At 48.1% G+C, this 27,331-nt stretch overlaps 2 protein-coding genes across 8 annotated transcripts in view; both read right to left on the reverse strand.

The window, feature by feature from the left end:
• The window catches only part of raver1 (ribonucleoprotein, PTB-binding 1), a 53,813-nt gene extending 45,686 nt beyond the window's left edge, over window positions 1–8,127 (reverse strand). For all 6 annotated transcript variants that reach the window (XM_070867146.1, XM_070867145.1, XM_070867144.1 and 3 more), the window contains exon 1: window positions 7,771–8,127. In XM_070867146.1, the coding sequence (XP_070723247.1) occupies window positions 7,771–8,091 (321 nt within the window). In that variant the 5' untranslated portion in view covers window positions 8,092–8,127. The remainder of the gene's footprint in view (window positions 1–7,770) is intronic.
• Window positions 8,128–19,603: 11,476 nt separating this feature from the next.
• The window catches only part of tyk2 (tyrosine kinase 2), a 116,214-nt gene continuing 108,486 nt past the window's right edge, over window positions 19,604–27,331 (reverse strand). For both annotated transcript variants that reach the window (XM_070867148.1, XM_070867147.1), the window contains 4 exons: window positions 26,973–27,145; window positions 24,686–24,803; window positions 23,233–23,343; window positions 19,604–20,934 (listed from right to left, as the gene is read on the reverse strand). In XM_070867148.1, the coding sequence (XP_070723249.1) occupies window positions 20,797–20,934; window positions 23,233–23,343; window positions 24,686–24,803; window positions 26,973–27,145 (540 nt within the window). In that variant the 3' untranslated portion in view covers window positions 19,604–20,796. The remainder of the gene's footprint in view (window positions 20,935–23,232; window positions 23,344–24,685; window positions 24,804–26,972; window positions 27,146–27,331) is intronic.

Genomic DNA, 27,331 nt, shown 5'->3' on the forward strand with positions numbered 1-27,331 from the left:
CTCACAGGGGAAATTAAAACATAGAAACATAGAAAATAGGTGCAGGAGTAGGCCATTCGGCCCTTCGAGCCTGCACCGCCATTCAGTAAGATCATGGCTGATCATTCACCTCAGTACCCCTTTCCTGCTTTCTCTCCATACCCCTTGATCCCGCCAGCCATAAGGGCCATATCTAACTCCCTCTTGAATATATCCAATGAACTGGCATCAACAACTCTCTGCGGCAGGGAATTCCACAGGTTAACAACTCAGTGAAGAAGTTTCTCCTCATCTCAGTCCTAAATGGCCTATCCCTTATCCTAAGACTACATCCCCTGGTTCTGAACTTCCCCAACATCAGGAACATTCTTCCTGCATCTAACCTGTCCAGTCCCGTCAGAATCTTATACTTTTCTATGAGATCCCCTCTCATCCTTCTAAACTCCAGTGAATAAAGGCCCAGTTGATCCAGTCTCTCCTCGTATGACAGTCCAGCCATCCCTGGAATCAGTCTGGTGAACCTTCGCTGCACTCCCTCAATAGCAAGAACATCCTTCCTCAGATTAGGAGACCAAAACTGAACACAATATTTCAGGTGAGGCATCACTAAGGCTCTGTACAACTGCAATAAGACCTCCCTGCTCCTGTACTCAAATCCCCTCGCTATGAAGGCCAACATATCATTTGCCTTCTTCACCGCCTGCTGTACCTGCATGCCAACTTTCAGTGACTGATGAACCATGACATCCAGGTCTCGTTCCACTTCCCCGTTTCCTAATCTGCCGCCATTCAGATAATATTCTGCCTTCATGTTTTTGCCCCCAAAATGGATAACCTCACATTTATCCACATTATACTGCATCTGCCATGCATTTGCCCACTCACCTAACCTGTCCAAGTCACCCTGCAGCCTCTTAGCATCCTCCTCACAGCTCACACTGCCACCCAGTTTAGTGTCATCTGCAAACTTGGAGATATTACATTCAATTCCTTCATCTAAATCGTTAATGTATATTGTAAAGAGTTGGGGTCCCAGCATTGAGCCCTGCGGCACTCCACTAGTCACTGCCTGCCATTCTGAAAAGGACCCGTTTATCCCGACTCTCTGCTTTCTGTCTGCCAACCAGTTCTCTATCCACGTCAGTACATTACCCCCAATCTCTTGTGCGGGACCTTGTCAAAGGCCTTTTGAAAGTCCAAATACACCACATCCACTGGTTCTCCCTTGTCCACTCTGCTAGTTACATCCTCAAAAAATCCCAGAAGATTCTTCAAGTATGATTCCCCTTTCATAAATCCATGCTGACTTGGAGCGATCCTGTCACTGCTTTCCAAATGCGCTGCTATTTCATCCTTCATAATTGATTCCAACATTTTCCCCACTACTGATGTCAGGCTAACCAGTCTATAAATTACCCGTTTCCTCTCTCCCTCCTTTTTTAAAAAGTGGTGTTACATTAGCTACCCTCCAGTCCATAGGAACTGATCCAGAGTCGAAAGGAATAGGGGATATAGTCTCAGAATAAGTGGCCACCCATTTAAAACTGAGATGAGGAGGAATTCTTCTCAGAGGGTTGTAAATCTGTGGAATTCTCTGCCGCAGAGAACTATGGAGGCTGGGTCACTGAATATATTTAAGGTGGAGATACAGATTTCTGAGCGATAAGAGAATTTGGGGAGTGGGCAGGGAAGTGGAGCTGAGTCCACGATCAGATCAGCCATGATCTTATTAAATGGCGGAACAGGCTAGCGGGGTCAAATGGCCTATTGCTGCTCCGATTTATGTTCTTATCAGGGAGATAACAAACAGGCTAGAAATGCAAACTCTGCTACAGTTTATTTGCGCTACTCAACCAGATCCCACAATAGACTTAACAACAACCAGGATGGTATGTTGCCTCCCTGGTGCAAGGGTCAAGGATGTCTCCGAGTGGGTGCAGGACATTCTAAAAAGGGAGGGAGATCAGCCAGTTGTCGTGGTGCACATTGGTACCAATGATATAGGTTTAAAAAAAAAGGGATGAGGTCCTACGATACGAATTTAAGGAGCTAAATTAAAAAGTAGGACCTCAAAAGTAGTAATCTCGGGATTGCTACCAGTGCCACGTGATAGTCAAAGTCGGAATCGCAGGATAGCGCAGATGAATACATGGCTTGAGCAGTGGTGCAGCAGGGAGGGATTCAAATTCCTGGGGCATTGGAACCAGTTCTGGGGGAGGTGGGACCAGTACAAACCGGACGGTCTGCACCTGGGCAGGACCGGAACCAATGTCCTAGGGGGAGTGTTTGCTAGTGCTGTTGGGGAGGATTTAAACTAATATGGAAGGGGGATGGGAACCAATGCAGGGAGACAGAGGGAAACAAAAAGGAGGCAAAAGCAAAAGACAGAAAGGAGATGAGGAAAAGTGGAGGGCAGAGAAACCCAAGGCAAAGAACAAAAAGGGCCATTGTACAGCAAAATTCTAAAAGGACAAAGGGTGTTAAAAAAACAAGCCTGAAGGCTTTGTGTCTTAATGCAAGGAGTATCCGCAATAAGGTGGATGAATTAACTGTGCAAATAGATGTTAACAAATATGATGTGATTGGGATTACGGAGACATGGCTCCAGGATGATCAGGGTTGGGAACTCAACATCCAGGGGTATTCAACATTCAGGAAAGATAGAATAAAAGGAAAAAAGGAGGTAGGGTAGCATTGCTGGTTAAGGAGGAAATTAAGGCAATAGTTCGGAAGGACATTAGCTTGGATGATGTGGAATCTATATGGGTAGAGCTGCAGAATACCAAAGGGCAAAAAACGTTAGTGGGAGTTGTGTACAGACCTCCAAACAGTAGTGATGTTGGGGAGGGCATCAAACATGAAATTAGGGGTGCGTGCAATAAAGGTGCAGCAGTTATAATGGGTGACTTTAATATGCACATAGATTGGGTTAACCAAACTGGAAGCAATACGGTGAAGGAGGATTTCCTGGAGTGCATAAGGGATGGTTTTTTAGACCAATATGTTGAGGAACCAACTAGGGGGGAGGCCATCTTAGACTGGGTGTTGTGTAATGAGAGAGGATTAATTAGCAATCTCGTTGTGCGAGGCCCCTTGGGGAAGAGTGACCATAATATGGTGGAATTCTGTATTAGGATGGAGAATGAAACAGTTAATTCAGAGACCATGGTCCAGAACTTAAAGAAGGGTAACTTTGAAGGTATGAGGCGTGAATTGGCTAGGATTGATTGGCGAATGATACTTAAGGGGTTGACTGTGGATGGGCAATGGCAGACATTTAAAGACCGCATGGATGAACTACAACAATTGCACATTCCTGTCTGGCGTAAAAATAAAAAAGGGAAGGTGGCTCAACCGTGGCTATCAAGGGAAATCAGGGATAGTATTAAAGCCAAGGAAGTGGCATACAAATTGGCCAGAAATAGCAGCGATCCCAGAGACTGGGAGAAATTTAGAACTCAGCAGAGGAGGACAAAGGGTTTGATTAGGGCAGGGAAAATGGAGTACGAGAAGAAGCTTGCAGGGAACATTAAGACCGATTGCAAAAGTTTCTATAGATATGTAAAGAGAAAAAGGTTAGTAAAGACAAATGTAGGTCCCCTGCAGTCAGAATCAGGGGAAGTCATAACGGGGAACAAAGAAATGGCGGACCAATTGAACAAGTACTTTGGTTCGGTATTTACTGAGGAGGACACAAACAACCTTCCGGATATAAAAGGGGTCGGAGGGTCTAGTAAGGAGGAGGAACTGAGGGAAATCCTTATTAGTTTGGAAATTGTGTTGGGGAAATTGATGGGATTGAATGCCGATAATTCCCCAGGGCCTGATGGACTGCATCCCAGAGTAGTTAAGGAGGTGGCCTTGGAAATAGTGGATGCATTGACAGTCATTTTCCAACATTCCATTGACTCTGGATCAGTTCCTATCGAGTGGAGGGTAGCCAATGTAACCCCACTTTTTAAAAAAAAGGGAGAGATAACAGGGAATTATAGACTGGTCAGCCTGACATCGGTAGTGGGTAAAATGATGGAATCAATTATTAAGGATGTCATAGCAGTGCATTTGGAAAGAAGTGATATGGAAGGTCCAAGTCAGCATGGATTTGTGAAAGGGAGATCATGCTTGACAAATCTTCTGGAATTTTTTGAGGATGTTTCCAGTAGAGTGGACAAGGGAGAACCAGTTGATGTGGTATATTTGGACTTTCAGAAGGCTTTCGACAAGGTCCCACACAAGAGATTAATGTGCAAAGTTAAAGCACATGAGATTGGGGGTAGTGTGCTGACATGGACTGAGAACTGGTTGTCAGACAGGAAGCAAAGAGTAGGAGTAAATGGGTACTTTTCAGAATGGCAGGCAGTGACTAGTGGGGTACGCAAAGGTTCTGTGCTGGGGCCCCAGCTGTTTACACTGTACATTAATGATTTAGACGAGGGGATTAAATGTAGTATCTCCAAATTTGCGGATGGCACTAAGTTGGGTGGCAGTGTGAGCTGCGAGGAGGATGCTATGAGGCTGCAGAGCGACTTGGATAGGTTAGGTGAGTGGGCAAATGCATGGCAGATGAAGTATAATGTGGATAAATGTGAGGTTATCCACTTTGGTGGTAAAAACAGAGAGAGACAGACTATTATCTGAATGGGGACAGATTAGGAAAAGGGGAGGTGCAAAGAGACCTGGGTGTCATGGTACATCAGTCATTGAAGGTTGGCATGCAGGTGCAGCAGGCGGTTAAGAAAGCAAATGGCATGTTGGCCTTCATAGCGAGGGGATTGGAGTACAGGGGCAGGGAGGTGTTGCTACAGTTGTACAGGGCCTTGGTGAGGCCACACCTGGAGCATTGTGTACAGTTTTGGTCTCCTAACTTGAGGAAGGACATTCTTGCTATTGAGGGAGTGCAGCGAAGGTTCACTAGACTGATTCCTGGGATGGCGGGACTGACCCATCAAGAAAGACTGGATCAACTGGGCTTGTATTCACTGGAGTTCAGAAGAATGAGAGGGGACCTCATAGAAACGTTTAAAATTCTGACGGGGTTAGACAGGTTAGATGCAGGAAGAATGTTCCCAATGTTGGGGAAGTCCAGAACCAGGGGACATAGAAACATAGAAACATAGAAAATAGGTGCAGGAGCAGGCCATTCAGCCCTTCTAGCCTGCACCGCCATTCAATGAGTTCATGGCTGAACATGAAACTTCAGTACCCACTTCCTGCTTTCACGCCATACCCCTTGATCCCCCGAGTAGTAAGGACTTCATCTAACTCCCTTTTGAATATATTTAGTGAATTGGCCTCAACTACTTTCTGTGGTAGAGAATTCCACAGGTTCACCACTCTCTGGGTGAAGAACTTTCTCCTTATCTCGGTCCTAAATGGCTTACCCCTTATCCTTAGACTGTGACCCCTTATTCTGGAACACAGTCTAAGGATAAGGGGTAAGCCATTTAGGACCGAGATGAGGAGGAATTTCTTCACCCAGAGAGTGGTGAACCTGTGGAATTCTCTACCACAGAAAGTTGTTGAGGCCAATTCACTAAATATATTCAAAAAGGAGTTAGATGAAGTCCTTACTATTAGGGGGATCAAGGGGTATGGTGAGAAAGCAGGAATGGGTTACTGAAGTTGCATGTTCAGCCATGAACTAATTGAATGGCGGTGCAGGCTAGAAGTGCTGAATGGCCTACTCCTGCACCTATTTTCTATGTTTCTATAACCTTATAAACACCAATTGTCAACAGAAGTGCTTATTTGCTTCTCCACCCAAGTATTTATACACACTGAAAAAAATGGTATGTACACATGATGCCCTGACAAAGGGATGCATCATTTTACAGTGGATGGATTCAATACCACAATGGAACCACAGGAATTTGATGTGAATTGTATAATTACAGCGAGATTTCCAAAATAAATTCCTCTGTGATTTCCCTCTTCTATCCTCAGAACAGTTCTGAAAATTAGAACTTATTATAGATGACTCAGAATCCCAAGTTGAACCTCAGCTATTTGCAGAAATCTGGTGTGTTTATTCTATTACCAAATTTTTTAGTGTCATTTTCAAAGTGAGATTATGAGATCTAATAAACTAACCACAACCCATTTTCTTGAGGAAACAAAATACTGCTTAAATGATGAAATTCTAAAACACTTCTTCACAAACTGACTTACTTCAAATTTCTAGCACTTCCTCCTTTTTAAAAATAAAACATAGAAAATCACTTCTTGAAAAGGTCATAAAAAAATGCAAACCGGTGAAACAAACAGTTCAGCACCCCCCAATGTGCAATGTAACACTGCAGATTATAACAAAACCAGTTTATTTTAAATAAGTCACTAAAGTTCAGCACCCACCTCCTCCAAGTTGAAAAGTTATGAGGAATTCAACAAATTATTTAATTTTAAAGTCACTGGACTCAAATTTGTAATCTTATTTTAAACCGGTGTCTGGGCCAATATTTAGCCCTCAATCAACATAAACATGAACATAAACATACAGATGATCTGGTCATTAGCACTTTGCTGCTTGTGGGAACTTGCTGTGCACAAATTGGCTGCCGCGTTTCCCACATTACAACAGTGACTACACTCCAAAAGTACTTTATTGGCTGTAAAGCGCTTTGAGATGTCCAGTGTGGTGAAAGGCGCTATATAAATGCAAGTCTTTTTTCTTAAACAAGTCACTGGAGTTCAGCACATTCCCCTCCTCCCCAAATTTGCAATGTTAAGGTGCAGATTTCAACAAGTGGTTTTATTTGAAATAAACCACTGGAGTCCAGCAACCTCCAATTATTATTTTAAACGTTGCTGCATTTCAGCACTCCTCTCCTCCCAGTTGCAATGTACAAGATGCAGATTCCAATAGATGAATTGGGTTTCAAAGTCCCCAGATTTGCAAAGTTATGAGGATTTCAACAAATGATTTCGTTTTAAGGTCATTGGAGTTTAGCACCCTGCAATTTTGTTTCAAACAAGTCACAGGAGTTCAGCACTCACCCCCACCCCCAATTTGCAATGTGAAACATAGAAAATTGGTGCAGGAGTAGGCCATTCGGCCCTTCTAGCCTGCACCGCCATTCAATGAGTTCATGGCTGAACACGCAACTTCAGTACCCCATTCCTCCTTTCTCGCCATACCCCTTGATCCCCCTAGTAGCAAGGACTTCATCGAACTAAAAGTGCAGGTTTCATTTTAAATAAGTCACTGGGAGTCCAGCACCCTCCAATTATTAATTTTATTTTAAACAAGTTACTGGAGTTCAGTACTTGCCCTCCCGCTGGTTGCAACGTTAAGGTACAGATTTCAACAAATGATTTTAAAGTCACAGGAGTTTAGCATTCAGCGGTGTGTGATTTTGTTTCAGGAATTCAGCATTCCCCCTCTTTCCCTGCCCCAATTTGCAAAGTCAAGGTGCAGATTCCAGCAAATGATTGGGTTTGTGAGTGAGTGCAGCCCTGGGTGCACCACCTGCACACAGACAGACAGACACAAAGACACACACAGAGACAGACACAAAGACACACACAGAGACAGACACAAAGACACACACACAGAGACACAAAGACACACACACACAGAGACACAAAGACACACACACACACACACAGAGACACAAAGACACACAGACAAAGGGCGGGCCCTGCGCTGACGCAGCGTGCGGGGGGGGGGGCGGTGCCGGGTTTGATTGACAGCCGGGTCTCCATCCGGGACATGGCCAGCGCAGCGCGGCCCGGCGGGCGGGCCTGAGGCCTAGGGCCCGCCTCACTCCCGGCCTCTCCCGCCGCTCCCCGCACCTGGGTGATGATGTCGGACGGCAGGTTCCTGATGATGATCTTGCGGCGGTTGCGGAACTCGCGGCGGCTCCGCTCCAGCCGCTGCTCCCGCTCGTCCTCCTCCAGCTCGCCCAGCGTCTCCTCGGGCATCCGCCGGTGCGGCGCCGCGGCCCCGCCGTCCGGCTCCTCCTCGCACTCGAAGCGGCCGGCTCTGCCCCCGCCGCCCTCCGCCCAGCGCCCGCCGGCCCCCAGACCCAGGCCCGCCTCCCGCCGCCTTCTCTCACTCTCGCCATTTTCCCTCAGCCCGCTCGCCGGCGAACTAACGGAGACGGTGGCGGCCATCTTGAATTAGCAACAGGGTCGCCGCTTCTGATTGGTTCACCCCCACAACCCTCGACGGATTAAGTCGGCACGTGATCGGACGCGCATCCGTACCGCCGAGTAAGGCGGACTTTGATTGGCCGATCGTCGTTGCGCTCTGGGCCAGTCTCGCGACATCTGCCGCTGGCGAGGGGCGTGGGGCAGCAGGAGCAGGCCATTCGGCCCTTCGAGCCTGCACCGCCATTCAATAAGATCATGGCTGATCATTCCCTCAGTACCCCTTTCCCGCTTTCTCTCCATACCCCTTGATCCCTTTAGCCGGAAGGGCCGCATCTAACTCCCTCTTGAATATATCCAATGAACTGGCCTCAACAACTCTCTGCGGCAGGGAATTCCACAGGTTAACAATTCTGAGTGAAGAAGTTTCTCCTCATCTCGGTCCGAAATGGCTTACCCCTTATCCTTAGACTGTGTCCCCTGGTTCTGGACTTCCCCAACATCGGGAACATTCTTCCTGCATCTAACCTGTCCAGTCCAGTCAGAATTTTATATGTTTCTATGAGATCCCCTCTCATCCTTCTAAACTCCAGTGAATACAAGCCCAGTTGATCCAGTCTCTCCTCATATGTCAGTCCTACCATCCCGGGAATCAGTCTGGTGAACCTTGGCTGCACTCCCTCAATAGCAAGAACGTCCTTCCTCAGATTAGGAGACCAAAACTGAACACAATATTCCAGGTGTGGCCTCACCAAGACCCTGTACAACTGCAGTAAGACCTCCCTGCTCCTATACTCAAATCCCCTCGCTATGAAGGCCAACATGCCATTTGCCTTCTTCACCGCCTGCTGTACCTGCATGTCAACTTTCAATGACTGATGTACCATGACACCCAGGTCTCGTTGCACCTCCCCTTCTCCTAATCTGTCACCATTCAGATAATATTCTGCCTTCGTGTTTTTACCACCAAAGTGGATAACCTCACATTTATCCACATTATACTGCATCTGCCATGCATTTGTCCACTCACCTAACCTGTCCAAATCACCCTGCAGCATCTTAGCGTCCCCCTCACAGCTCACACTGCCACCCAGTTTCGTGTCATCTGCAAACTTGGAGGTATTACACTCAATTCCTTCATCCAAATCATTAATGTACATTGTAAAGAGCTGGGGTCCCAGCACTGAGCCCTGCGGCACTCCACTAGTCACTGCCTCCCATTCCGAAAAGTACCCGTTTATCCCGACTCTCTGCTTCCTGTCTGCCAACCAATTCTCTATCCACGTCAGTACATTACCCCCAATACCATGTGCTTTGATTTTGCACATCAATCTCTTATGTGGGACCTTGTGAAAGGCCTTTTGAAAGTCCAAATACACCACATCCACGGGTTCTCCCTTGTCCACTCTACTAGTTACATCCTCAAAAAATTCTAGAAGATTTGTCAAGCATGATTTCCCTTTCATAAATCCATGCTGACTTGGACCAATCCTGTCACTGCTTTCCAAATGCGCTGCTATTTCATCCTTAATAATTGATTCCAACATTTTCCCCACTACTGATGTCAGGCTAACTGGTCTATAATTACCCATTTTTTCTCTCTCCCTCCTTTTTGAAAAAGTGCTGATACATTAGCTACCCTCCAGTCCATAGGAACTGATCCAGAGTCGATCGGCAGTTGGAAAATGATCACCAATGCATCCACTATTTTTAAGGCCACTTCCTTAAGTACTCTGGGATGCAGACAATCAGGCCCCGGGGATTTATCGGCCTTCAATCCCAGCAATTTCCGCAACGCAATTTCCCGCCTAATAAGGATATCCTTTAGTTCCTCCTTCTCACTAGACCTTCGGTCTCCTAGTACATCCGGAAGGTTATTTGCGTCTTCCTTCGTGAGGACAGAACCAAAGTATTTGTTCAATTGGTCTGCCATTTCTTTGTTCCCCATTATAAATTCACCTGAATCTGACTGCAAGGGACCTACGTTTGTCTTCACTAATCTTTGTCTCTTCACATATCTATAGAAGCTTTTGCAGTCAGTTTTTATGTTCCCGCAAGCTTCCTCTCGTACTCTATTTTCCCCCTCCGAATTAAACCTTTGTCCTCCTCTGCTGAATTCTAAATTTCTCCCAGTCCTCAGGTTTACTGCTTTTTCTGGCCAATTTATATGCCCCTTCCTTGGATTTAACGCTATCCTTAATTTCCCTTGTTAGCCACGGTTGAGCCATCTTCCCTGTTTTATTTTTACTCTAGACAGGGATGTACAACTGTTGAAGTTCATCCATGTGATCTTTAAATGTTTGCCATTGCCTATCCACCGTCAACCCTTTAAGTATCATTTGCCAGTCTATTCTAGCCAATTCACGCCTCATGCCGTCGAAGTTAGCTTTCCTTAAGTTTAGGACCCTAGTTTCTGAATTAACTGTGTCACTCTCCATCTTAATAAAGAATTCTACCATATTATAGTCACTCTTCCCCAAGGGGCCTCGCACAACAAGATTGCTAATTAGTCCCTTCTCATTACAAATCACCCAGTCGAGGATGGCCAGCTCGCTAGTTGGTTCCTCGACATATTGGTCAAGAAAACCATCCCTAATACACTCCAGGAAATTCTCCTCTACCACATTGCTACCAGTTTGGTTAGCCCAATCTATATGTAAATTAAAGTCGCCCATGATAACTGCTGTACCTTTATTGCACGCATCCCTTATTTCTTGTTTGATGCTGTCCCCAACCTCACTACTACTGTTTGGTGTCTGTACACAACTCCCACCAGCGTAGCTCCACCCATACCAATTCCACATCATCCAAGCCAATGTCCTTCCTTACTATTGCATTAATTTCCTCTTTAACCAGCAACGCCACCCCGCCTCCTTTTCCTTTCTGTCTATCCTTCCAGAATGTTGAATACCCCTGGATATTGAGTTCCCAGCCTTGATCACCCTGGAGCCATGTCTCTGTGATGCCAATTACATCATATCCATTAACTGCTATCTGCGCAGTTAATTCGTCCACCTTATTCCGAATACTCCTCGCATTGAGGCACAGAGCCTTCAGGCTTGTCTTTTTAACACACTTTGCCCCTTTAGAATTTTGCTGTAATGTGGCCCTTTTTGTATTTTGCTTTGGGTTTCTCTGCCCTCCACTTTTACTATTCTCCTTTCTATCTTTTGCCTCTGTCTCCCTGCATAGGTTCCCATCCCCCTGCCATATTAATTTAACTACTCCCCAACAGCACTCGCAAACACTCCCCCCTGGGACATTGGTTCCGGTCCTGCCCAGGTGCAGACTGTCCGGTTTGTACTGGTCCCACCTCCCCCAGAACCGGTTCCAATGCCTCAGGAATTTGAATCCCTCCCTGCTGCACCACTCCTCAAGCCCCGTATTCATCTGAGCTATCCTGCGATTCCTACTCTGACTAGCACGTGGCACTGGTAGCAATCCTGAGATTACTACTTTTGAGGTCCTAGCTCCCTAAATTTGTCTCGTAGGACCTCATCCCGTTTTTTTACCGATATCGTTGGTACCTATGTGCACCACGACAACTGGCTGTTCACCCTCCCTTTTCAGAATGTCCTGCACCCACTCCGAGACATCCTTGACCCTTGCACCAGGGAGGCAACATACCATCCTGGAGTCTCAGTTGCTGCCGCAGAAACGCCTATCTATTCCCCTTACAATCGAATCCCCTATCGCTATAGCTCTCCCACTCTTTTTCCTGCCCTCCTGTGCAGCAGAGCCACCCACGGTACCATGAACTTGGCTGCTGCTGCTCTCCCCTGATGAGTCATTTTCCTCAACAGTACCCAAAGCGGTGTATCTGTTTTGCAGGGGGATGACCGCAGGGGACCCCTGTACTACCTTCCTTGCACTGCTCTTCCTGTTGGTCACCTATTTACTATCTGGCTGTGTACCCTTTACCTGCGGTAAGACCAACTCGCTAAATGTGCCATTCACGTCATTCTCAGCATCGTGCATGCTCCAGAGTGAATCCATCCGCAGCTCCAGTGCCGCATTGCGGTCCGTCAGGATCTGCAGGTGGATACACTTCCCGCACACGTAGTCGGCAGGGACGCTTCCGGTGTCCCTGAGTTCCCACATAGTACAGGAGGAGCATAACACGTGTCCGAGCTCTCCTGCCATGACTTAACCCTTAGATTAACTTAATTTGGCAACAACAATGCTAAAGGTTACTTACTGATAAAGAAAAGAAAACGTAAAACTGCTTACCAATCACCAGCCAATCACTTACCCCCTTGGCTGTGACATCACCTTTCGCTTTTTTTCTACTTTTTTGCCTCCCGCTGCAGCTGCACCAGCTGGGCTCCTCGACCTCCGACCCCGGACTCTCGCCTCCTCGACCTCCGACTCCGGACTCTCGCCTCCTCGACCTCCGACTCTCGCCTCCTCGACCTCCGACCCCGGACTCTCGCCTCCTCGACCTCCGACTCTCGCCTCCTCGACCTCCGAACTCGCGGCCTTTTTATAGGCCTCCGACCCCGGACTCTCGCCTCCTCGACCTCCGACCTCCCGACCGCTGAACTCGCGGCCTTTTTATAGGCCTCCGACCCTGGACTTTCGCCTCCTCGACCCTCTGAGTGAAGAAATTTCTCCTCATCTCAGTCCTAAATGCCGACCCCTTATCCTGAGACTGTGACCCCTGGTTCTAGACTCCCCAGCCCGGGGGAAACACCCTCCCTGCATCTACCGTGTTAAACCCTGTAAGAATTGTTAATGTTTCAATGAGATCACCTCTCATTCTTCTAAACTCTAGAGAATATAGGTCCAGTCTACTCAATCTCTCCTCATAGGACAATCCCCCCCATCCCAGGAATCAGTCTGGTGAATCTTCGCTGCACTCCCTCTTGGAACATAGATAATAGGTGCAGGAGCAGGCCATTTGGCCCTTCGAGCCTGCACCGCCATTCAATAAGATCATGGCTGATCATTCACCTCAGTACCCCTTTCCTGCTTTCTCTCCAAAGCCCTTGATCCCTTTAGCCGTAAGGGCCATCTCTAACTCCCTCAATGGCAAGTATATCCTTCCTTAGGTAAGGAGACCCAAACTGTACACATTACACCAGGTGTGGTCGCACCAGGGCCCAATATAATCGCAGTAAGACATCTTTACTCTTATACTCAAATCCTCTTGTAATAAAGGCCAAAATACCATTTGCTTTCTTAATCACTTGCTGTACCTGCAGGTTAACTTTCAGTGATTGGTGCACAAGGACACCCAGGTCCCTCTGAACACCAACATTTCCCAATCTCTCACCATTTAAAAAATGGTCTGCTTTTCTATTTTTCCTACCAAAGTGAATAACTTCACATTTCTCCACATTATATTCCATTTGCCATTTTCTTGCCCACTCACTCAGCCTGTCTGTATCTCCTTGACGTCTCTGGAAGAGGGCTCGTCACTGGATACAAGCCAATGGAGGAACTGAGGGCTTGAAGCACACAGCGCTGATGCACTTGAGGGCAGGCTTGATGCACACGAGGAAGAAGGAATGGAGGGATAGGATGGCAGGGTGGGGTGGGAAGAGTCTCATGTGGAGTCCAGATACCAGTTAAAGAAAAGACTTGCATTTTCACGGCACCTTTCACCATCTCAGGACGTCCCAAAGCGCCTCAGACCGAATGAAGTACTTTTTCTGGTGTGTAGTCACGGTTGTAATGTCGAAAACGCAGCAGCCAATTTGCGCACAACAAGCTCCCACAAACAGCAATGTGATAATCAGAGCATGGTGACAGCACAGGAGGAAGCCATTTGGCCCCTCAAACCCGTGCCAGCTCTCTGTAAAAGCACTTCAGCTAGTCTCACTCCCGCCGCTCTTTCCCTGTAGCCGTTCAAATCTTTATCCTTCAGGTCGGTATCCAAGTAGCTTTTGAAAGTCACGATTGAGTCTGCCTCCACCACCCTCTCAGGCAGCGCATTCCAGATCCTAACCACTCGCTGCGGGAAAAAGTTTTTCCTCATATTGTCTTTGTTATTTTTGCCAGTCACCTTAAATCTGTGTCCTCTGGATCTCGACCCTTCCGCCAATGGGAACAGTTTCTCTCTCTCGACTCTGTCCAGACAGCCTCATTATTTTGAACACCTCCATCTCATCTCCTCTCAACCTTCTCTGCTCTGAGAGCAACCCCAGCTTCTCCACGTAACTGAAGTCCCTCATCCCCGGAACCATTCTCGTAAATCTTTGCTGCACCCTCTCGAAGGCCTTCACATCCTTCCTAAAGTGCCGTGCCCAGAATTGGACACAATACTCCAGTTGTGGCTGAACCAGTGTTTTATATAGGTCCATCATAACTTCATTGCTTTTGTACTCTATGCCTCTATTTATGAAGCCCAGAATCCTGTAAGCTTTTTTTAACCACTTTCTCAATCTTCTCTGTCCCCTTCAATGATTTGTGCATATACCCCCAGGTTTCATTGTTCATGCACCCCTTGTAGGATTGTACCCTTTAGTTTATACTGCCTCCCCTCATCCTTCCTACCAAAATGTATCACTTCGCACTTTTCTGCTAATGACCAGATAATCTGTTATGTTGATTGAGGGATAAATATTGGCCCAGGACACCGGGGAGAACTCCCCTGCACTTCTTCAAAATAGTACCACAGGATCTTTTACATCCACCTGAGAGGTTAGACGGGGCCTCGCATCCAAAAGATGGCACCTCCGACAGTGCAGCGCTCCTCCAGCACTGCACTGGAGTGTCAGCTTCGATTTTTGTGCCCAAGTCTCTGGAGTGGGACTTGAACCCACAACCTTCTGACTCACAGGCGAGGCTGCTACACACGGAGCGACGACCGACAGTTGGCCGTAATGGCCGGTTTCTGTGCTGTAAAATTCGATGCAAGTCCCCCAGAGCCAATGCAGGACACTCCCTGGATCACCCACCCCTTTTTGTCTCCTCTTCTGTTGACTCTTGGTGGTGCTTCTCGCTCAAGTGGCTGTTCTGGAGGGTCCAGTGGTGGGGTTTGTAGCTTACACCAGATGCCATCAATCTTTGAGCACTGTCCTTTTGGGATTTTGCCATAATAAAGCACAATTGACCCCCCTACACTGAAATCATTTCCGCGTTGTTCCCAGTGTTTGCCAGGTGGGATTTACGCTACACCAAATCTCTTCAGGCTTTGAGCAAACTGGTGGAAACCATGTGTTCGTATTCAACCAACACCCGAGTGCGTAGCAAAGCCCTGCGACGCCTGCCTACACAATAATAGTGACTGTAAAAAGTGCGAAAGAATGTGAAGTGCTTTGGGACAAGCTAAAGACATCAACGGTGCTATAAAACACAATTTTTTTTTCTCTCCATCTTTACTTATGGCAGCAGATTGTTAGTATACTCCATGCACTACATGGTTTGTGCTTAGCGTGGTGATACTCCAGGCAGTACATAAAGGGTTAGAGTTATGTCAACTTTGTGAGCTTTATACAGCTTAGTATCCTAAAACCATTGAGTTTGTTCAGTTTAATACGGGTGGACAAGTTTTAAAAACCTTAAAATGATGTGAAAATGCTCATCATGAACCTGATTTCCCGCTTTCTGCGCATTTCCTTCCCCGTTTAGCGAAGGCTCTGGGAGAGATGGCCAAGGGCAGCGGCAGTCCTCCAGTCTAGATCGTCAGCATCATCAGGGAGCACCATCACCACACGGACTGCAGTGGTTCAAGAAGGCGGCTCACCCCCACCTTCTCAAGGGGAAATTAGGGATGGGCAATAAATGCCGGCCTTGCCAGCGACACCCACATCCCGAGAATGTTTTTATAATGCATTTTTCAACGGGGGCTGTTCGTTAGCACTTGAGAGCGTGCTGACTGATTTACATCCTCAGCGAAGGAAAACACTGCGGATGCTGGAAATCTGAACTAAAAACAGAAAATGCTGGAAATACTCAGCAGGTCGGATAGCATCTGTGGACAGAGGAAGAGAGCTCATGGTCTGTGCTGAAACGTTAGCTCTGCTTCTCTCTCCACAGAAGCTGCCTGACCTGGTGATTATTTCCAGTATTATCTGAATAACCTCCTTAGTCTATGACTAGCAATACAAATTGTACTGCCCATCCTGGTAATTAGCTAACCTCACGCAGACTGGAGATCAAACCTGGGCCAACTTTGGTCTGTAGGACTCAGTTCCACATTCACTAATTGAGCCATTGGGGGGCAGGGGAGATATCTCCAAGAACAAAAAAATAGGACCAGGAGTAGGCCCGATGGCCCCTCGAGTCTGCTCCACCGTTTAGTACGATCATGGTTGATCATCGACCTCAACTCCACTTTCCCGTCCGATCTCCATATCCCTCGATTCCCCGAGACTCCAAAAACTTCAAGGCTCTTTGTTGCACTCTTCACTGTCCTCCATTGCGCTCAGGTCAGAAGACAATAACAGGGAAAACCAGACAACGGAACTGAACAGTTTATTAATTTATCAGAGATCCTGCAACATAACATATTCTAAAAATATCAGAATAAAATGAAATACAACATTGCAGGAAAAACAAAAGTGAATTTGCATTTATGCTCAGTTCAAAAGAGTATTTACATATAGTCCAAATAAAATGGATTTTTAATTTCAAGTCCCATTTTCCCTTAATCATTGGCAACATAATTGAAATTATAACATGCATGTCATTCCTGCAGTAAAGGAAACTCACTCTACAATCCCATCTCCAACACTGCCACTCACCAAATCATTCGATGTTGGGCGAGAAGTGTGGAACCCCCTTCCCACTTGTGCAACTAAAAAGTTCACTTTGAAATGATAAAAAAACGGATGAAACACACACAGTGACTTTCCAAAAGCAGCGGGTGGAGTGGACAGAGGTGATGGGAGCGAGATCACTTTGACACTTTCGGGAAAGGGAGGGTAACAGGGTGGGGAGGAGACTCACGTCACCCAAGTGTTGGGTCTTACAACTCTCAGTGCAGGAGTGAAGCTGACACAAGCACAATGTCCTCGTACACAGGGTGAAGAGCAAATCCAGGATCCCCAGGTCTGAGCCAGGGTTTGGCCCCACATCACACTAGACCACAGCTTCCGGCCCAGCCAGTGTCTGGACTAGCTGGTTTGCAACTGGATCTCAAACAAGCAAGTCTTACTAAGATATGTATTGTCTCATTCAAAAGCATAAATCGCACTGCTCCCTTTAATGCAATCCATCAAATTAAAATAATAAATAAATGGTGTGAGGGGAAAAGGGATGCAACTTGAGGAGAGTGAAACATAAAAGAGTAGGTTAAGGGAAGACTTTAAACACCATCTAACATGCTGAATGGTATCAACACACGAATATGTGATATTAATGATATTTCCAATCCTCTTCCCAGGATAATAAAGTCACTTTTGGGGGGGCCTTAAGAGAAGTTATTTCTCCAGAGACACACACTGGCTCCAATCTGGCCTGATTCTGTCTACAAAGTGCAAATGTGTGTGTGTGTGTGTGCGCGCGTTATATATAGAGACACACACACAAAATTCCAACATAAGGCAAGCTGGGCCCACCACCAGGAACTTAGGCTAACAATGACACTCAGTTTCAACAGTATATTGGCTATGTATTTTTAACTTGTGCAAACAATTTAACATGATATACATTATCCCCGTAATTCACAATAAGTATCATTGTGAAGATATTTTTTTTTTTTAAAGTCCCATAAACTGTGTTGATCATTTTTTTTTGGCTTTTATATCTTTAGTGATTCAATCCAGTTCAATCAATCTATTTACAATCCTGTCTTCTGCCTGAATCGAGTTCCAGTTCAGCGACATGGTAAAGCAGAGTTTCCCAGAGGCCGAAGTCTCTGTCGGTCTGAGCAGCGTCTTTTGTTTGCTTGGGCAGGTCAGAAACAGGTCAGAGGTTCTCGTTCCCACAGACACTCTGCTGTGAAGCAAACTCACAGCTGGTTGGTGAGGGTGGGAGCTCTCCCACCCTCTGCTCCTTCTCCATTCTGAAAACAGCTGTTAGATCAACACATAACGCATCCCCTCTATTCATTCCAATCCAAAGTGCGTTGGCTTTTCTCATCTCACCACAGAAGACACATCTGGACAGGTCAACGCCAACAGTTGGAGCAGCACTGAAGGTCTGGAGTTGGCCATTACTGCACACTGTAAATTGATCGGCCATGGTACAGCGCTCCATATGTCTTACTTGCACCCTTTCCTCATTCTTTTTGTTCATGGGATGTTTGCGCTGCTGGCAAGGCCGGCCCATCCCTAATCGCCCCTTGAGAAGGTGGTGGTGAGCCATCGCCTCAAACCGCTGCAGTCCGTGTGGTGAAGGTGCTCCCACAGTGCTGTTAGGGAGGGAGTTCCAGGATTTTGACCCAGCGACGATGAAGGAACGGCCGATATCTTTCCAAGTCAGTGTGGTGTGTGACTGGGAGGGGAACGTGGAGGTGGTGGTGTTCCCATGCGCCTGATGCCCTTGTCCTTCTAAGCAGCTGGGTTTGTGGGGTCACAATCCTTGTGGCTCAGGGAGCTGGCAGGTGACCAACTTCCCCGAGTCAGTCACCGTGACAAGTTGATCGAACCGTGCCCGAATTCAAAGACCCAAAGCCACTTCCAAGGCCTGAACTGCTCCGTCAGTACCAACGTCGAGAAGTAATTGCGAATCAAAGGGATTCTCAACATCAGGAGCCAGTTAAAAAAAAAATAAACGATTGCAAAGTGTTCGGACCTCGATGGGGAAACTGTTGTGTAAAAATGAGTGAGTGTGACGGAGTGATGTCATTGGAAGATCAGCAGAGGTATTTCTGCCTCTGTCTCCCACCCCAAATCTCACCGCCTCTCCTGAAGCGGTTCCTCGGCCAAACGGCCAGTATCCCTGCGATCCCACGGGCTGACTGCCCAGGCTTTCGGCAGAGACTGCTCAAACCTGGACCTTCTCAATACCACAGCTTGTGCTCACTGGGCACCAGCAAGGGGGAGGCTCCCTCCACATCATTTTAAATGTATTTCAACAATATTAATTCAGCTCACTGCCATGAGCGGGTCCTTGAACATTAGCTGCACCACGCCAACTCCCCAATTCTGTGTAACTATCACCGAAAACACTCGACGGAGACAGTCATCCATAACCTTCATCTGACTGTATTGCAATCTGTAAAGTGTCTGGGTACCAACAGAATGGGAGTGGTGGAACATGTGTGTGCGCACACCTCTGTAAAAAGTGCAAAAGGAAATCAGAAGCTTAGGAGAGGGGCTAGCCCCTCACCACCGGCTCAAACCTGCCGAGTGCTCGAGCTCAGCAATTTCCCCCCCCCCGTCATACAGACACAGACAATTCTACTGGCAGCTGGATTAAGCTTTCCCCTGCCTGCTGCCTGTTCAGGGAGAACCTCTCTGGCTCTGCAGGCAGCTCAGAGTGCCTTCCGACAGCAACCAATGCTGCGCTCGAGGGGGTCACTTGCTCGATTTTAAGCTGCGGTGGGCCGCACAGTTAGAAAACAAAAGGGCGTGCAGATTGAGCATTCAGTGGAACCATCAGTAACCGGGTCAGGGGAACACACACGGAAACCCCCCCACCCCCGGCCCGCCCGCCCCCAGCACCACTCCTCCCACGTGTTGCTGCATAATGGCATTTGGCAGTGACATTCTCGGGCATGTAACAGCGGGCCACATGACAGAGGATGGGGCAGGGGGGCAGGGAATGCAGTACTATACACTGATGCTTGTCATTCCCCTGCTGCTGAATGAAACTTGGTTCTGTTTTACATTTTTGCTTCTAACCAATTTTAATAAATCAAAAATATACAAAACACAGGAACTATTGGCACTTTATAACAGGATCCCCGTCCAGTAACAGTCTCTGTAACGAGGAAAGGGACGTGGCTGTGATCAGTCCCATCCTGCAGCAAAGCAAAATAATCAGAGAATAAACTGATATCTGATGAAGCCCCATCGAGAGGGGACAATCCCTCGGGTGACACGCAACATCCTCCACAGGGAGATAGCTGAATTTTAGTCCCACTAAACTAATTGAAACAACCTCTGTTGCCACCTCTGCAGGGAGTATATTATGGCAGAGTTTAATTACAAAATGTCTATATTATATATATATATATATATATATTATATATATGATTATCTTGATTGCAGAACATTCAAACTCCCAACCTCTATGTTTGGAAGGAGTCAGAAACATAGATCTCTCAGTCACAGCTTTCGGCTTCGATCCATCAAACTCTTCCCCGAACGTCAATGACCCAGACCGGATACCAGAGTTACAGGTGAGACAGTAAAAGCCAAGGCCTTGTCTACCTGATCAGGCACTGTGAAGAGTTGCTCTGCCGGTGTTCTGGACAACACTCATCCCTCGTCCAACACCAAGAAAAAAAGAAACAGAATTATCGGCTCGTATATCTCACTGGTGTTTGTGGGAGCTTGCTGTGCATAAAACGACGGCCAACTTTGTCGACGTTACAGCGGCGATGACGCTTTCAAAAGTACTTCATTGGCTGCGAAGCGCTTTGAGGCGTCCTGAGGTTCTGAAAGGCGCTATATAAATGCAAGTCTTTTTTTTTTACTATACTGAGTTAATGATGAGAAGGGGGAAGATACACACACAAAGACAGAGAGAGATACCCCATCACACGCACGGACCAACCAGTGAATCAGAATGTGTAATTCGTTCAGCTGTTGTCGATTAATTCTGCAGCATTTCTACAAAGTCACTGAAAAGAAAATGTGAAGAAAGACGGAAGCTGGTTGGGGCCGTTGGTGTTTATAACTTCTGCAGAATGCTCGAAGCTTCGATCTTTTTGTATCTTTCATAAAGCTTCTGAAAGAATGGAACCAGCTCCTGAAACGTGGGCCTTCGCGCCGGGACCGACTCCCAACACTTGTTCATCAGCTGGTAAACCTGGGGGGAAGAGCGGAAAATGGGGGAAGAGTCATTAAACAGCTCAATGTCTTGCAGGAGGAGGAAGTGTTCAAGCTTCAAGTTCGTCAAGAACGGGACAGCACAGGAGGCCATTCGGCCCATCGTTCCTGTGCTGGCTCGGTGACAGAGCGATCTAATCAGTCCCACTCCCCCCGCTCTTTCCCCACAGCTCTGAAAATCCTTCCCCTTCAACTATTTATCTAATTCCCATCTGAAAGTCACTATTGAATCTGCTCCCACCGCCCTTTCAGGCAGCGCGTTCCCAATCACAGCTCAAAAAAATTCTCATCTCACCTCTGATTCTTTTGTCAATGATCTTAAGTCTGTGCCCTCTGGTACCGACCCTCTGCCACTGAAAACAGCTTCCCTTTATCCACTATAAAAACCCTGCATGATTTTGAATGCCTCTATCAAATCTCCCCTCAACCATCTCTGCTCGAAGGAGAACACCCCCAGATTCTCTCACATCACCACGTTGCTGAAGTTTCTTGTCCCTAGTGCCATTCCAGTAAACCAACCTCTGCACCCTCTCCAAGGCCTTGCCCTTCTTCAAGTGCGGTGCCCAGAACTGGACACAGTACTCCAGCTGGGGCCTAACCGGTGTTTGAAAAATGGTTTAGCCACAACTTCCTTGCTTTCGTACTTGCTGCCTCTATTTATAAAGCTCAGGATCCCATATGCCTTGTTAAAAAAAAACCTGTTCTGCCTCCTTCAAATATTTTGTACATATACAACAACAATTAACATTTATAGAGCACCTTTGATGTCGTGACACGTCCAAGGTGCTTGAAAGGAGTATTATGAGACAAAAAAATTTGACACCGAGCCACATGAGAAATTAGGGCAGGTGACTTAAAAGCTTGATCAAAGAGGCAGGTTTTAAGGAGCGTTTTGAAGGAGGAGGGAGAGGCGGAGAGGTTTAGGGAGGGAGTTCCAGAGCTTGGGGCTCAGGCAGTTGAAGGCACGGCCACCAATGGTTGAGCGATTATAATCAGGGATGCTCAAGAGGCCAGAATTAGAGGAGCACAAACATCTCGGGGGATTTGTGAGGCTGGAGGAGATTACAGAGGTAGGGATGGGGCGAGGGCCATGGAGGGTGACAAGGATGAGAATTTCTCTCTGTTCCTGCAGCCCCTTTAAAATTATAAAGTTTAGTTTATATGGCCAGCTGCTTTGTGAAGCTGATGGTAAGCGTTCATTCACTTTGTTCCTGTGAAAAATAGTTTGCTCGTTAAATGCGTAGATATAAACACTGATGTCAAACTTCCTACACTGATGATTGAGCGAAAGCATCAACAATCGCCATTGACCAGGGCAAAACGCTAGCTATTCATTTGTTCGTAGATACATTTATTCACAGGGCACGAGTGATATTGATAAGGGCATATTTATCACCCATCCCTACTTGCCCCAAGAAAGTGACGTGATCAACTGCTGCCTTCTCCTATCTATAACACGGAGAGGCTTGCTCGGACACTTCCTCAAACAGCAATGTGCAATGGCCAAATAATCTGTTTTTGTGATGTTGACTGAGGGATAAATATTAGCCCCAGGACACCAGGATAACTCCCCTGCTCTTCTTCGAAATAGCGCTGTGGGATCTTTTACGTCCACCTGAGAGCAGACGGGGCCTCGGTTTAACGTCTTATCGAAAGACGGCATTTCCGACGGTGCACGCTCCCTCAACACTGCCCTGGAGTGTCAGCCTAGATCTTTTTTGTGCTCAAGTCCCTGGAGTGGGACTTGAACCCACAAGCCTCTGACTCAGAGGTGAGAGTGCTGCCCACTGAGCTACAGCTGCCACGACATAAATCGGAGATTGAAAGCTTTTTGTTAACCAAAGGTTTTAAGGGATGTGGGCCAGAGGTGGGTAGATGGAGTTAGACTGCAGATCAACCGTGATCTCATTGAATGGCGGAACAGGCTCGAGGGGCCGAATGGCCGACTTCTGCTCCTGATTCTTACTTCAGAGGACCTGAAGAGTCAACCGACCTGTGTTAATGGGCCACATATTGGCCAGACTGGGTCAGGGTGGCAGGATACAGTCCAGCACCTGCCCGTCACCTGGGAAAACCCTCATCGGCTCATCGCCGCCTCCCCCCACAGTCGTTTGGATCCAAATTCGGGAAGGAAATAAATGCGGCAGCCGAGAGGCCCTGGTCATTCACCGCCTGAGCCGTGGGGAGAGCCGGATTTGTCAGGACACGCCGAGAGCCAGAGATTCATTTTGAAAGCATTTATTGTATCGACACATTACCCCCCAATTTCTGTTCTTACCTCCAGGGGACAGGACTTTGGGCACGGCAAGCGTTGCCCCCTCTCCAGCAGATCGATCAGCCGCACCACCGTCATCTGTCCGTGCGTCACGCCAATCATCTCGATGAATTTCTGAAGAGAATGTTTAAAAATATCTCAGTAAGTCCCATTCAGCACTTCACACCTGGAGTACTGCGGACAGTTTTGGTCTCCATATTTAAGGAGGGATATACTTGCATTGGAGGCAGTTCAGAGAAAGTTCACGAGGTTGATTCCTGAGATAAAAGGGTTATCATATGAGGAAAGGTTGAGCAGGTTGGGCTTATACTCAGTGGAGTTTAGAAGAATGAGTGGTGATCTTATTCGTATAAGATACTGAGGGGGGTCGACATTGTGGATGCTGAGAGGATGTTTCCCCTCGTGGGGGAATCTAGAACTAGGGGGCATAGTTTCAGAATAAAGGGCCGCCCATTTAAGACAGAGATGAGGAGGAATTTCTTCTCTCAGAGGGTTGTAAATCTGTGGAATTCTCTGCCCCAGAGAGCTGTGAGGCTGGGTCATTGAATATATTTAAGGTGGAGATAGACAGATTTTTGAATGATAAGGGAGTCGCGGGTTATGGGGAGCAGGTGGGGAAGTGGAGTTGAGGCCAGGATCAGATCAGCCATGATCATATTGAATGGCACAGGGTCAAATGGCCGACTCCTGCTCCTATTTCTTATGCTGCTATACACTCACGACATTACACGAGCTCTTTGAAACTGAAACCTGAACAGGAAGTGGCCACAGCAAAGATGGCCACGTTCCCAGGCCTCGGGGTGGCCGAGTGCACTGGGGGAACGGAGGAGGAGCAGCAGCAGGCCGGACGATGCACGTTGGGACCTGGAGTCCGCCTCTCATCTCGAGGCCGATCTCTGCCACAGTCGCCGTGGGGAAAGGGCGAGTGGACTCAGAGAGCTCGCTGCAGGGAGCGGTTCTGGCTACTCCTGGACCCCTCAGCGTTACCATGGTGGATGGAGTGAAAATCTCTCGTCTCCTGCATTCGGGCAGCCCCCAATTCCGCAGCACAAAACGGCACGGAAACTGCCCCAGATCACACGGGGGGGGGGGGGGGGCGGGGAGAGAGAGGGCGAGAGAGAGAGGGAGAGAGAGAACGAGAGAGAACGAGAGAGAGCGAGAGAGGGAGAGAGAGAGAGAGAGAGAGAGAGCGAGAGAGAGCGAGAGACAGAGAGGGAGACAGAGAGGGAGACAGAGAGGGAGACAGAGAGGGAGACAGAGAGGGAGACAGAGAGGGAGACAGAGAGGGAGACAGAGAGGGAGACAGAGAGGGAGACAGAGAGAGAGACAGACAGAGAGACAGACAGAGAGACAGACAGAGAGACAGACAGAGAGACAGACAGAGAGAGCGGGGTTGGCCCAAAACCAGGATGATGTATGTGTAAGTTTGCCGGGTGTGAGGGGTGGGGTCACTCACCGCTGGGGGGCTCTGGCGGGCCTCGCAGAATGTGAGCAGCTCGTATAATGTGACTCCAAACGACCAAACATCAGAAGCAAAATTGAATTTTCCTTCTTTGAGACAGTCAACGGCATACCTGGAACAAGACACGAGAGCGTAAACAGAGCAGCGGGAATAACGCCCGACCCTGGCAGCTACACCCAGCCACAGAAGCCGGCTGAGATTAGAGACACACACCTCCCTTCACCCCCTCACACTGGCTCGCGTCCCCCCCTCGGACACACACATCAGGAGGGTACCAACAACAACAACGTGTATTTATATAGCGCCTTTAACGTAGTGAAACGTCCCGAGGCACTTCACAGGAGCACGGAGAGGTTAAAAAATAACACCGAGCCACACAAGTAGAAGTTAGGGCAGGTGACCAGAAGGAGGTTTGAAGGAGCATCTTGAAGGAGGAAAGAGAGGTAGAGAGGCGGAGGGGTTTAGGGAGGGAGTTCCAGAGCTTGGGGCCCAGGCAACAGAAGGCACGGCCACCGATGGTGGAGCGATTATAATCAGGGATACTCACGAGGGCAGAATTAGAGGAGTGCAGAGATCTTGGGGGCTTGTGGGGCTGGAGGAGATTACAGAGATAGGGAGGGGCGAGGGCCATGGAGGGATTGGAAAATATGATGAGAATTTTGAAATCGAGGCGTTGCTTAACCGGGAGCCAATGCAGTCAGTGAGCACAGGGGGTGATGGGTGAATGGGTCTTGGTGCGAGTCAGGACATAGGGCAGTGAGCACAGGGGGTGATGGGTGAGCGGGACTTGGTGCGAGTTAGGACACAGGGCAGCGAGCACAGAGGGTGATGGGTGAGCGGGACTTGGTGCGAGTTAGGACACGGGGCAGCGAGCACAGGGGGTGATGGGTGAGCGGGACTTGGTGCGAGTTAGGACACAGGGCAGCGAGCACAGAGGGTGATGGGTGAGCGGGACTTGGTGCGAGTTAGGACACGGGGCAGCGAGCACAGGGGGTGATGGGTGAGCGGGACTTGGTGCGAGTTAGGACACAGGGCAGCGAGCACAGAGGGTGATGGGTGAGCGGGACTTGGTGCGAGTTAGGACACGGGGCAGCGAACACAGGGGGTGATGAGTGAGCGGGACTTGGTGCGAGTTAGAACACGGGGCAGCCGAGTCTTGGATCACCTCTAGTTTACATGGGTAGAATGTGGAAGGCCAGCCAGGAGTGCGTTGGGGTAATCAAGTCTGGAGGTAACAAAGGCACGGATGAGGGCTTCAGCAACAGATGAACTGAGGCAAGGGCAGACACGGGCGATGTTACGGAGATGGAAGTAGGTGGTCTTGGTTATGCTGCGGATATGCGGCTGGAAGCTCATTTCAGGGTCAGATATGATACCGAGGTACAATACTGATGTGTGTTGGCTGCTCTCAGCTGGGGAGGTTCTGGGTCACGCTGATCAGCCTCAGGAAAGGGGAACCACCATGGTTAAGGAGCCCTCTGACAACTGGTGGCAAAGCGCACGGTTACAAATACGTGGGGATAGGACCAGGCCTGGCCATGATGGCTCCCACAGTCAAACAGCATGCCGACATTCAATGTTGAGGTCACACTTGTAGAATGACCACTTGCACCAGAGGGCCGATATCAGTCCCAGGGCAGCACCCCCAGGCCAGGCAGCCGCTTCAGAAGGGGAGCTAGGCTCACTGGGGAATTGTGATGAGAATTACATCGAATGTACACCATTGGGCCCAATGGGTAGGTGCCGGTGTTCATGTTCCACACCAGCCTCCTCCCACCTCATCAACATAACCGTCCGTTCCATTCCCCTTTATGTAAAAAGACTTGCATTTCTATAGCACCTTTCATGACCACCGGACGTCTTAAAGCTCTTTACAGCCAATGATGTACTTTTGGAGTGTAGTCACTGCTGCAATACACGCATCCAGCCTCCCCTCAAATGTATCTGTGCTTTTTCCCTCAACCACTCCCTGTGGCAGCGAGTTCCACATTCTCACCGCTCTCTGGGTAAAGACGTTTCTCCTCAATTCCCCATTGGGTTTCTAGGTGACTATCTGATATCGATGGCCTCTAGTTCTGCTCTTCCCCACAAGTGGAAACCTGGTTGTTCAACTGTCTTTGTGGAGCTGTAGCTATTTACTTTGTCTCATCCCATCAACATATCCTTCTATTCCTTTCTTCTTTATCCAGCTTCCCCTCAACCTCTCCCTGTGGGATCGAGCTCTGTATTCTCTCCAGTAGCAGTGGCCCGCTTTAGAAGTGCCAATGTTGCAGGAACTCACCAGAACACGGGGCTGTCCCCATCATCCTTCACACGGTAATAGTCCTGGTGCTCCGGGATTGCTTTGGCCAGCCCGAAGTCTCCGATCTTCACCACATTCTCGTTTTCCACCAGTACATTTCTGGCGGCCAGGTCCCGGTGTACGTAGCGCTGGGATTGTAGGTAGGACATGCCCTGAATTATAGACACAGAGAGCAAGGGTCAGGGTCACGCAACTCAGGCCATACTCTCAGACTAGGCTTCACGTAGCTCTGCTTACTCGAGGCACCTCTGTTCTGACACACTTAGTATCACACTCTGACTGTAGTAGCAGCAGGGGTAGGCCATATGGCCCCTCGAGCCTGCCGCGACCACAGCTGA

The sequence above is a fragment of the Pristiophorus japonicus genome, chromosome 24, assembly GCF_044704955.1.
Source record: "Pristiophorus japonicus isolate sPriJap1 chromosome 24, sPriJap1.hap1, whole genome shotgun sequence".
NCBI classification, from domain to species: domain Eukaryota; kingdom Metazoa; phylum Chordata; class Chondrichthyes; family Pristiophoridae; genus Pristiophorus; species Pristiophorus japonicus.